The following is a 12,832-nucleotide window of genomic DNA, read 5'->3' on the forward strand; positions in this document are numbered from 1 at the left end:
TGAGTCATTTAAGTATCGTTACGACGCACTAACCATGGTCGCTATGATGATCACAATGAGACTTAGTCTAAATCCTGAAGTGGTGATAGACTTTTGGGTTGTATTACCGGGTTCTTTGACTCATTCGTTAATGGCTACTTGAAGATGGCAGAACACTTATGTCTTGGGAATTCGGGATATGATCTTACCAGAGAGTGATGCACAGATACGAAATCCAGCCTTCCCGAAAGAAGGTCATGTTCACTCACCTAATGGTTGATTACATAACCGATTGATTGTGCACACTAGCCTAGTAAGTACGTACGAAAGAATATTTCGCTGGGGAAGAAACGATGCGTAGGGCTCATATGTATCAAGAAAGGTATAACAAAATAATTGACCTTTCTCGGTACGAGTTGAACCTACAGGATTAAGCTCATGAACTGACTATATCAATGGACACTCTTACGATGAGTAAAATATAATTCTAGTAGTAAGAAGAGTGCAGTCTTTGCTCATTTTGTTGAGTGTCACCAAGATTGACAAATTGATTAAATAAGAGAAATGACTTTTTCGTCTATTTTGATCAGATTTGTATGAGCTTCTGTTACTAGGTCCATAATCCTTGAGTCGGCTCTGATAAAAATGAATAAGAACTCTCACGTAATAATAAGATTTATTATTTCTAATCTCACAGCTGTAAATTGTCTTAGCAACATTCATTCGGAAATTTGTCTATTTGCCGAATTAAATATTTATTGTGAAATTAATTATTTATTCTTGAAACAAGTATTTAATTAATTGAATTTTAAGTTGGGCCTCATAGACACTGTAAAATTCAAAAATTCCTAAGCCCAGTACACCTATGTTGGCCGCCTACTATAGGGTTTAAATACCCAATAACTCTCATTGATTAGTTGCTAGATTTATGGAAAAGAAATCAGGTAATTAAATAAATAAGAGAGAGAATAATAATGGTTGAGATATTCTCTCCATTAACTAAGAAAATAAGATATTGTCTTTTATTCTCTCTTATAATTAATTTCCTAATATATAGGAGAGAATAATGGTTGAAATATTCTCTCTTCATTGAATAAGGAAATAAGATATTGTCATTTATTCTCTCTCATGGATAATTTTCTAATATTTATGAGAATAATAATGGTTGAGATATTCTCTCAATTAAATAAGAAAATAAAATATTGTCATTATTATTCTCAAATATCTAGATTACTTAAATATATGAGAAAAATAAGGAAATATAATATCCTAGATTCTGAAATGATGGTTGAAAGAAAAGTATGATTTGTAGTCAAAATCCAATGGTTCATACTTAACTACAAAATAGGAAAGAATATATGAGAATAAGGAAACTCTAATGGCTTCCCAAAACATCTCCATCCTACCACTATAAATAGGAGTAATGGAGAACACAAAATATACACACGAAAAACAAGAGGACAAATTCGACCACTCTCTCTCTATGGTGGCCAATTTTTCTCTTTCTCCCTCTCCCTTAGAATTCATGATTTCAATCCCAAAAACACGACACGACACAAACTTCTAAACCTGTAGTCGTTGTGAGATAACGAGAAAGCCCACACTTTATTCTTCTTCATTCGGAGATTACGGTTTAAAAGATTACAGTGTCATCCATTGGGGATCCAAACGACGAGAGTTCAGCCGTTGTTCTTGATGATTCAAGACCGGAGACCAAAGCTTGAAGATCGAGTAACTAGAGCTCAGAATATGATCTTGAATGACTTAATTGGTAGTTTCTATAGCTGAACCCAAACTCGTACGTGTTATGATATTCCCTTCATCTCGTATAAATTGGTTACTTGAATTGCTCTTTAGTGTTTACTACTCATTTAAACAAATCTAGATCATATATATAATCATATAATTAATTAGCCAGATAACGTAGTTATTTATATTCTGCAGGGTTCAATAAGATATGTATTCCCAAAAAGGGTATTTTCACTAGCAATTTGGTGTCGGAGCGATTTTTTGTGAAGGATACCAACATGTTTAATCCCCAACAAGTCGCATCTTCAAGCCGGTGACGCCCGTACAGTCTCCAAGCTAGGGATAGTCCCACACACAAGTTGATGATGCTCGTACCGTCTTTGGGCTAGGGATAGTTGCACACATAAACCGATGACGCTCGTATAGCCTCCAGGCTAGGGATAGACGCTTACGCAATCCGATAACACCCGTGCAGCCTCTAGGCTAGGGATAGTCTCACACATAAGTTGACGTTTCCCCGCCCAGTCCCCGACTAGAGATAATCGCAAACACCAGTCGATGACGCTCATACAGCGTTCGGGCTAGGGATAGTCGCACAAAAAAAACCGATGATGCCCGTACATCCTCCGGGCTAGATATAGTTGCACACACAAGTCAGCGTTCGCCCGCACAGCCCACGAGCTAGGGATAGTCTTGCACATAAGCCAATGACACCCATGCAGCCTCTAAGCTAGGGATAGTCGCACAAAAGAGCCATGACGTCCGTACAGCCTCCGTGCTTTTGATAGTCGTGACCACATCTGCCGACGATGCCCGTGCAGCCTCTAAGCTAGATATAATCATGCCACACTCGCCAATGACAACATGGACGCGCCCATAAAACACCTTCTCTTAAGACCGTCCACACACACATACAACCTTCGGGCTCAACATGACAAAAGCCCGAGACGATCAACGTTTGAAGCTGACACAATCAAGCCCTGAAAAGGCCCACATAACGAACACAAGAATATAGGTCAAAATTACTCAAAGGACCACACAACATCAACATCAATGGTATCGACATCCACGAGATCAATGTCAAAGTAAAAAAGATCGACATCAATCGATAGTCAATAATCAACAACATCATCAATCCACATAAAAGGAGAGGCCCGAAAAGACAAGGTCAAAGAAGATTAAAAGAAGTCATCATCCCAACAAGCAGAAGGCGCTGCAGAACGACGAAAAAAACTGGCATCCAACAAACCATTCCAACTAGAGAGAAGTCCAACAAGAGTGCATAAGCAACAAGCAAAGAAGCGAAGAAACATCACCAAATAAAAAAAAACTACCAATGGGTGAACAAATCTTAAGCCTCTAAGGAGACCATAGCCTCTCGACGTTTAAAGTTAGATCCTTCGTGATCCGAATGCTCGCAACACCTCAACGCTCAAGCTCGGATCTCCCACGATCCAAATTCGGTCCACAATGAAGTGATAAACCAAGAAGAACTACCACACGCAAAGCTTCTCCGATCAAGGCACCGTGCCTTGACACATACCTCATCAAGATATCCTCCAAAAGCATCCTCCAAGCTTAGAAAAGCAGCATAAAAATATCACTCTGCGCCAAAAAAAGCTTTAACAAAGACAATAACGAGCCATAGCTATCCAAGTTGAAATTTGACGAGTATTTCCCTCTCTGGTTTCTTTGTCCCATGAGGACAAAACTCTTGATCCCTTGAAAACACAAAAACCGAGAGAACGCACGAAGACCAAGAAGGGAAAAGAATAATCTCAAAGACACATGAGGAAAAAAGTTCTAAAAGCCAAAGACCCTAAGTTTCATGCGCGACTAGTCGTACGTAAAACTAGGCTGTTAAGGTTAATGCGTCCTTTATAGTCACCGGAAAATGACCCCTCCAAAGGAAATGATTCTACGCACGAATCCAAGACAAAGTTAGAATCACAAAGCGACATAGATAGGACTCATTAAAGCTCTCCATACCTCGGTCTTAACATGATCAACCATGCCTCGGCACGAGCCGCGCCGCGAGCCTTGCCATGCCTCGCTATGAGCCTCACCTTGCTTTGCGCTCACCATGCTTTGTCATGTACCGTGCATCGCAAGCCTAACCATGCATCGCCATGGGTCGTGCATCACCGTGAGCCTTACCATGCATCATCGTGACCCTCGTCATGCATCGTCATGCGCCATGCATCACCGTGAGCCTCGATGTGCATCGCCATGAGCCTTGCCACTCCTCGCCGCGAACGTGACTTGCCTTGCCGTGCGCTTGAATCTCGTCGCCATGCACATGACTCGCCATGCACCTTGCACCGCTGTGGGCCGTGCATCGCCGTAAGCCTTGTCATGCATCGATGTGGACCGTGCATCGTCGTGAGCCTTGTAATGCATCACCGCGGGTTGTGCATCGCCATGCGCCTTAAATGTTTCTCGTCGTGCCACGCCTTGACATATCTTGCCCTCGTTTTGAGTCACCTTGACTCGCCCTGTCGAGTCTTGACACGCCTTGTCCTCACCCCGAATAACCTTGACACGCCATGAGAAGCCTTGACATACCTCAACCTCTCTCCGAGTCATCTTGACACGCCATATCGAGCCTCGAAACGCCTTGTCCTCACCCCAAATCACATTGACACGCCATGAGAAGCCTCGACGTCCCTAAACCTCGCCTCGACACGCCTGGACCATGTCTTTCCTCGCCTTACAGTTATCTTAAAGCGCTGTCTGGCAATCCCCAATGTCAAACCTTACCGTACGGAGCTCCCAACTGGTGTACACCCCAAGGTGCCGTACAACACTCCCCCGGTCTCAAACCTTGCCCTACGGCGCTCCCAACTTCTGTACGACATCTTTGGATGTCGTACGACACTCCATTGGTATCAAACCTTACCATACAATACTCGCAACTACCGTACGACACTCCCCCGGTATCAAACCTTGTCGTATGACACTAAAAACTGCCGTACGACACCTCCAAATGCCGTAAAACACCCTAAGGTGTTGTACGACACTCACTCGGTTTAAAATATTGTCGTACGGCACCAAAATGTTGCGTCCCAACTACCGTACAGCCACCCCAAGGTACATACGACACTCCCTGGCTTTCACCATTTTCGTACAACACCAAAAAGTGTCGTACGACACTCCCACTTACCGTACATCCACCCCAAGGTGTCGTATGACACTCCCCGGTGCCCCTCACTGCCATTCGGCATCCAAAAAGTGTCGCACGGTACTCCCCGACGTCCCTCACTGCCGTACAACATCCAATATGTGTCGTACGGTACTCCCACATTCTGTACGGCTACCCCAAGGTGCCGTATGGCACCTGTTTATGCCACTCCTCACCAAGATGTGCCATACAAACACCCTTACCCCTCTCTTGCCTCCATTTCAAACATCCAGAGCCCTCACACCTCACCAATACAATCCAAAACTTATCTTAATCCCTCAAGGCACTTTCCTAGCAATTTCCGCACCCTACACATTGAAACTCCTATAAATACCCTTCATTCCACCAGATGAAAGCGGCCCCAAAATTCTCTACGTGAAAACCTCTAGAGAATTTATTCCCCACCCTCTTCTCTCAACCTCAAACACCATTCCCAATAAAGATACATGAAATGGCACTAGAAAAGTACCATACCTCACCTATCTTCCTTTCTTTCTCTCTAGAACTGGAGGAAGATCAATCTCAAACCCCATTTTTACTCTACTATTTCTCTCTTTTACATAGGCTCAATATCACACGAATGTTCTCTCATGATAATAAAGAGCTTGTGGAAATCCATTCTCTTGTTTTTCATCTAGAGAGAAACATCCATTTTTCCTCTTGTCTAACCACTTTGACAAGGAAATGAGGTTCCGACCATCATCCTCGGAGAGCAACCACCAAAAAAGACGATCTCGTTCTAAAGCCCCTTGAGAAACACGGTCTTTCACCGAGTAATCCATTACTTGGTGACTGCGCACACTCATTTGGCCTAGAACTCGATCCTGAAGACCGTTCCCGAAGACCCTCAGAAGATCCACAACCAAAGAAGACGGTTCCATTCTATGGTCCCTTAAGAAACACGGTTTCCACGGAGTAATCCATTACTTGGTAATAGAATATATCATTTATTCTATAAACTAAAACGATAGTTTGACGTACAATTTTTACAAAAATATTGGGTAATTTACAAAAATATAGGTTAATTAAGTTATATATTTAATCCTCAACTAATACGGTTTCGGCTATAGGTATAATTCATTTCAAAGATCAATATTGCAACAGTTATTACTTATTATACATAATGTACGTACGTTGGTATAACCTTGGTACAATTATGTCACTATGTTACCAGATCTGCATTTAGAGGTAACAGCAGTACTAAATATAATATGGCCAGACGTCACGTAAATGTTGATCCCATTGATGTTATGGTTCTGTCATTTATTTGTTCTTTATTAATTAAGTCAGATATCAAGGATAATTGTTGATATCTGACTTAATTAATAAAGAACAAATTATTGCTCTTGATCCTAATAGGTATATGGCACTGAAAGATGAGAATAATCAATTAGGACCATATTTAATAATGTGATAATACTTTACCTCAAAAATATATCTTCAGTCAATGAAAAAGTCAAAGTGATCACATCAAACAAATTACATTGCATTACAAAATATACAATACAATAAGACATCAAACATTCTGGTAAATCTATCCATATCTATCTAGAGATACATTTATCAGACAGAAAATATCTAAGGAACTGAAAAAGACTATGAAAAACGTCGACCTCCACCTTATATATATATCTCTCTCTCTCCCTCTCTCTCTCGAGCCAACATTACAACTCCAAAAATGGAACAAACTAATCCCCCAAAACCAGTAATTATTATTAGGATATTATTCAATTATTTGAAGAACGATGACAAGTATCTTATAATCACGGTTTGTTTCTCCAGCTTGCTTTCGAAACCTATTCCTCTACACCAACATTATTAATATATATGTAACAAATATTCATACAACTAGATTAAAATCTAGTTTAGTAATTGATTAATTCATAGTCATCTACAAGAGAGCAGTAATAATCAACGTGCATGCTAAATATATAAATGACAAATCTTCTTATCCCTGGATCAGAACTAGCTAGTACTTATTCTAACACTCATGCTGATCATTAATATATAGATTTTTGTATAAATAAGTAAATAATATTATCCGATCATAATACACTTCCTGAAATTGAACATACACACACTAACTATATATTAACTGCTTAATTATGTTACAAGAGAAAATAGCTTCAAAACAAGAGACTTTTACACTCCAAAATAAACATCCTTTTGTTTTTTTTTTCTCTCCAAGACTTTACATATATAAAAAAGTCAATAATTAATTTCATCATAATCATATAATTAATTACGAGCATTAACTCATCGTTATCATCATCTTTATACATAAACCTACCTTGACTTCACATGATGAAACCCATCCCCGCCTCCAGAGCCGTACACGTGTCCGTGATACTGAGTATTGTGTGGGTGTGTATGTTGGTGATGATTCGCTCCACCGTCCATGCTCATCATAACTCCACCACCACCGGAATCCCTCTCTCTGCCGGAGCTTCCGACGGAGCCTCTCTCTCCTTCCATCTCTCGATACTTCTGCAAATAAATCTTCAGAGGCTCGACGTATTCCTCGAATCCCAAGGTCGTCATGGCCCAGAGAAGATCGTCTCCGTTGATCGTCTTCCTCTTCTCGCGCTGGCACTTGTCCGAGGCTTCTCCGGTCACGAAGCTTATGAACTCCGATACGCACTCCTGAACCGTCTCTTTCGCGTCCTTCGAAATCTTCGCGTTCGCCGGAAGGGCCTTCTTCATGATCCGACTCACGTTCGCGATCGGAAGAAACCTGTCTTGTTCCCTCGCCGAGAGATCTCCTCCGCCGTGATTTCCGCCGCCGGAATCGTTGTCGGAATCCGCCATTGGAGAGTGAGGGAGAGCTAGAGAGAGAGCGTTCTCTGTTCTGTTTGGGAGCGAAAGTGATTAATGATTGAGTCCGTTGGATTGGATTTGGGTATTGATAATTAATGGAATCGGATATGACACGTGGGTGTTTAGATGCCGTTTGTTTCGTCGATGAGAGTCGTTGATGTGGATTATTTAGAACCGTTGGATTACCGAGTGGGGGGTTTATCTAGACATCAGCAGTCGATTTGGCGACGCGGGCGAGAAGAATCGAATGCTTTGATATTTTTAAAAGGTTTGGGCGGCTGAGATGTCACGAGGATTTAGGCTTCTTTTGCTTTTGCTTTTTTTTTTTTTTTTTTTTTTTTTTTTTTTTTTTGTAGGCTAGTTATACATACACCGTACGATTTTATCTTTGTGTACGTGACATGAAATTAGCCGTTGATGTGGCATTTTTTCTTTCTGTATACAAGTTGGTAAATCTCATTCTTTTTCCCACTAATAATATATTGTAGCCGATGATGTGGCATTGTAGTAGTACTGCGGTATTGAAGATAAAGACACTTATTTTTAGAAGAAAAAAAAAAAAAAAACCCACTATCTGCTTATTATAAGATCAATCCCATCGTGTCATTATAAATTGGACATTTAAATTGATCATTTGAACCGTTCATTTGAAATATCATTCAGAAAGATACATAAAAAAACGTAATTCAAACGAAAAATTGATAAATTAGCGTTCGATTATCACCATCTAAAAAATATATGATGTAAGAGATGTAAAAATTAAAACTTATATTATTGAGAAAAATTACTCGTAATAAGCTGCTTAAGATTTACAAAATACAAAATAACCAACTTTTCTTAATTGTTTTTATTTTCCCCAAATTTATACATGTTTATTTAATGATCAATTATTCATTATGATTTTATCCACCATACACGTTTTTAGTGAAAATTAAATGTAATAAACAAAACTAAAAAAGTTATATAAATCAACTTAAATAGATTAAGTTCAATGTCAAATAAAAAGCGCAAAATTTGTATTAATGACGTTTATTATAATTTATTTTTTATTTTTCTGTTTACATAAGGCAGCGTGTGAAATAGTATATTCGTACATTTTGCGTAGTTAATTTTGATTAATGGGTATTTTGTAAAATATTTCAAAAAGGTCGAGTACAAACTATTTTGGTTATTTAGGTACACTACCCAATTATAGATTGAAATAAATTAAAACTATTATAATTAGAAATTTACAAAATCGTTGGAGTGATTTCTTTCAATTTTTAGTTTCACAATAAGGTGAACTCTATTTGTTAGATAAATAATATCAAATATATATATATATATATATATATATATATATATTGCTTCAAATTCAAATCTAATGGTTTAAAATTCAAATAAATGTTATATATATATATATATATATATATATATTCATTCATTAAGTATATATATATATATATATATATAATATAATTGTCATATGAATCATTAAATGATATATACATAATATCTATTTGTTATATGATTTTTGTCGATATATCCGTCGGTTATCGATATATCATCGGTATCATAAGTAGTTGGTTTTGAAATTGTTATAAGATAGTTGTCGATATATTTTTCGATATTCGATATATCAGTAAAATCAGAACTTCGGTATCTGTAACAGTATTGATATTTTACTCCTTGGTCCACTAAACATAAAAGTAATTTATAAATAAGTGACAATGATAATGAAAAAGAAATTTAATGTATTCCGTTGAAATTATAACCTAAGAGCATTTCCCTTTGTCTTTTCAATCTCAAAATGATAAAAGTCAATGATCAATATATATATATATATATATATATATATATATATATATATATATATATATATATATATACACACACACACTACACACACTAGAGAGAGTGTCACGTGCGATGCACATTTTCTTGTATGTGGTGGGAAATTTATTAAGCATCTACAATGTTACACTTAATTTTTAAATCAGAAAAAAATTTCAAAATTAATTTGGTCAAAGATATTATCAACCAATAATACAAAAGTAGATATATATAATATGGAAGCCGGATAAATATGAGAACCTATTATGCTACTACACGAACACATTCTCATAATTAAATAAATATGAGCAATGCGTCCGACGGGATTTGACCCCGTGTTTTATCCGTAAGAGAAGAAGCGGTATTATCACTTGCCCCAAACTAGCTCGAGTAATTCTAAGATGAGAAGTGGTATTATCACTTGTCCCAAATTTTATTTATTTATTTATTTTTTTGTTTAAGTGATGAAAAATAAATCACAAACTGTTTTCCATATAAATTGAATTTTAAAAAAGATGTTATAGTCATCAACCTACAGTTCACATATTAGTGACTAACTTATGTATTTCGTTACTATGGAATTTATCTGAACCTATTGCACTCAGAACCCATTATGCAATATATAATGGATTCGTGATATCATCGCAATTTGTTTCCTTGTTTTTGTCCAATAATAAGAATATGGTATGTATATTTCTATTATGCATCACTGCATGGACACGCTATACCAGTATAAGCACATCACCTTTAGACAAAATAAAATTTTGCTCGAAGGCATCACGACGCAAAAAAATCGGTGAAATCCTAAATCAGATCGGATAATTAATTTTTAAATCAACGATCTGATTTTAAACGATTTAAAATTTTGTTAGTCTGATCGGGTCCGATCGGGTCTAAAATTTTTAAATCGCGGTATGGACTAGACCGCACCGGTTAATATTTAAAAAAAAAAAAATTAATAAAAAAATATGTATAAAACGGTCCAAAATAGTCTAAAAATGGACCGGACCGCTTATTATCTAAAAAAATATAAATAAAAAATAGATCAACACAAAACTGTCTGGTTTAAAACGGTCTAACGATCCAAAATGGTCCGATCCAAACGGTATGAATGGGTCTAAACCGTACTGATTGGGTCTAATTTAATTTTTTTTAAACCGTTTATACCGATCCGATTTGATTCTTTTTACTAGTTTTAGATCGGACCGGACTACATCGTGCACACTAATTAATCATATTCTCAAAATAGTATATATATATATATATATATATATATATATATTAATTGTTGTTTGGTGATCTTATCAAGCAATGACGTGGAGGTGACGTGAGCGAGCTGGGCGAGCTAATGAGTTGAGCGAGCTGCGAACTAAGTTGAGCGAGCTACGAACTAAGGAGTTGAGCGAGCTGCGAGCTAAGTTGAGCGAGTTGCGAGCTAAGGACAGCAGTGCGTTGGCCGTTGGATCTTCATGACGTGGCGTGCAAGCAATCTTCGTCCGGGTCTTTAAATAGGTCTAGGCTTAGTGGTTTATGTATGATGTTCCATTCCTCTCTTTCATATGTACTTGTAGTGTGAGAAAGTTCTTGAGAGAAACTAGTCTAGAGAGATAAACTGGTTTCGGCATAGAAAGACTTGTAATCTGTAAACTGCAAGAGATCTTCGAGTCTCATCGATAGTGAAAGAAACCCCCAAGGCTGGATGTAGGTCTTTTATGACCGAACTAGGATAAATCCGGTGTGCTCTTTTCTTTTTTCACTGTTTTGGTCGTATTGTGTCTATGTGTGTGTGTTGCTTGTGATGCAAGTTTCGTCTGGTTTTGAATTGTTTCTTCAGCAGACTTAAAGAATTCACAGGATTTTTATAATATATATATATATATATATATATATATATTTATATATATATACCATTAATTCTGAACAACCCTACAACCCAGGCTTCTATATATATCATGCGCTTACAATAATTGACAGTTCAAGAATTAAGTACAACAATATGTCGACTCACTCAGATACATTATCTGTAGGAAACATTCAAGCCTAAACATGTATGAGATATGTTAAAAAAAAAATGAACGTGTATAAGATTTGCTTACGTTTTTCTTTTGTTTTTCTGTTGTTTTGTGACCGTGCTATTTTCAATTTCTAATGTCATGTAATATTTAGAATCGGTTCACATAAGTCTGAGAATTGTGAGCATAAAGAAACACATTTTCTTTCTCTTTCCCGATTCTTTCAGCCTCATTTCTCCTTCTTTTCTTTTCAGCCCCACAGCTTTCTGTCACTCTCTCTCTCAATTGATTTCTCAATCCTAAGCATAGATCAATGTTAGAAATGCCGACGGTAGTTAACGTGCCGATGATCTCAAAAATCGAAAATTGTGGTGATCGACGAAAGTAATGTGTAAATTTGAAAGAAAAAAAAAATCGACGGAAATTGCGGTTACAGACGAAAATTGGGATAAAACGCAGAAATGCCGACAAAAATAATGTGCTAAAATAGTTTATAAAATAAAAGAATAAAAATAATTCCATTTCATTCATTTATAGTTATTTTGGACTAACCATTTTATAATTCGTGCTGTTTTTTTTTTCGTGGGTTTTATATATATGGTCCAATAGCATTTTGTTTATTTGAAAGAAAGTCGAATAACATCTAAATATGTAATGTAGGAGAAAATACCTACAATTCCAAAACCCTAAAGAGAAAGGGAGAAAGCGGCAACTTCATTTCAATCGCAGAAAGAAGGATTTTCAAAAATTAAAGGAAAAACATACATCCATCTCTTTGTCCTATCCTTAAAAAAAGAAGCATCGTCGACACAAATTATGTGGACGAACTTTGGACTCACCGGCGAAGTAGCGCCGAAATCACTGAAATAGTGTTGGATTTGCACGGTCCTTTTCAGCTTTTGGACGACACGATGGAAATTGCGCCGTTGAGTCATTCTACTCCGCGATCTAGATCGAGTTTTCTAAGATTTGTTTACGAGAGATGGCGACGAAATGAGGATTTTTTTAGCGCTTTATACTTGGCCCAAACGACAGATGAGGACACGACGACATGGAATTATTTTATTTTACCCACCCTCTCTATCCAGAAACGTTGAATCTTATTGATTCATTTTGGTTATGAATATGAATTATTCAACTTATTTTTGTTGGCAGACGGCGTCTTGAATTTTGGTCATGGAGAAGGATTTCGTTACGTGCAAATAGGACTTTGAACCGAACATTGCTTTTGGGGACCTGTTGGTCATATTTCTCGCCTCGTCCTCGATGATTGGGATCGTTG

At 37.4% G+C, this 12,832-nt stretch overlaps 1 protein-coding gene across 1 annotated transcript; it reads right to left on the reverse strand.

Moving 5' to 3' along the window:
- Positions 1–6,909: 6,909 nt before the first annotated feature.
- LOC149407413 (nuclear transcription factor Y subunit B-3-like) lies at positions 6,910–7,810 on the reverse strand. The gene has a single exon (XM_089613587.1). It carries the CDS (start codon positions 7,715–7,717, stop codon positions 7,196–7,198), a length of 522 nt encoding a protein of 173 aa, XP_089469713.1. The 5' UTR covers positions 7,718–7,810; the 3' UTR covers positions 6,910–7,195.
- Positions 7,811–12,832: the final 5,022 nt, after the last annotated feature.

The sequence above is a fragment of the Urtica dioica genome, chromosome 1 (genome assembly GCF_054948205.1).
Source record: "Urtica dioica subsp. dioica isolate 48M chromosome 1, U.dioica_male_clone48M_v1_H2, whole genome shotgun sequence".
In the NCBI taxonomy this organism is placed as follows: domain Eukaryota; kingdom Viridiplantae; phylum Streptophyta; class Magnoliopsida; order Rosales; family Urticaceae; genus Urtica; species Urtica dioica.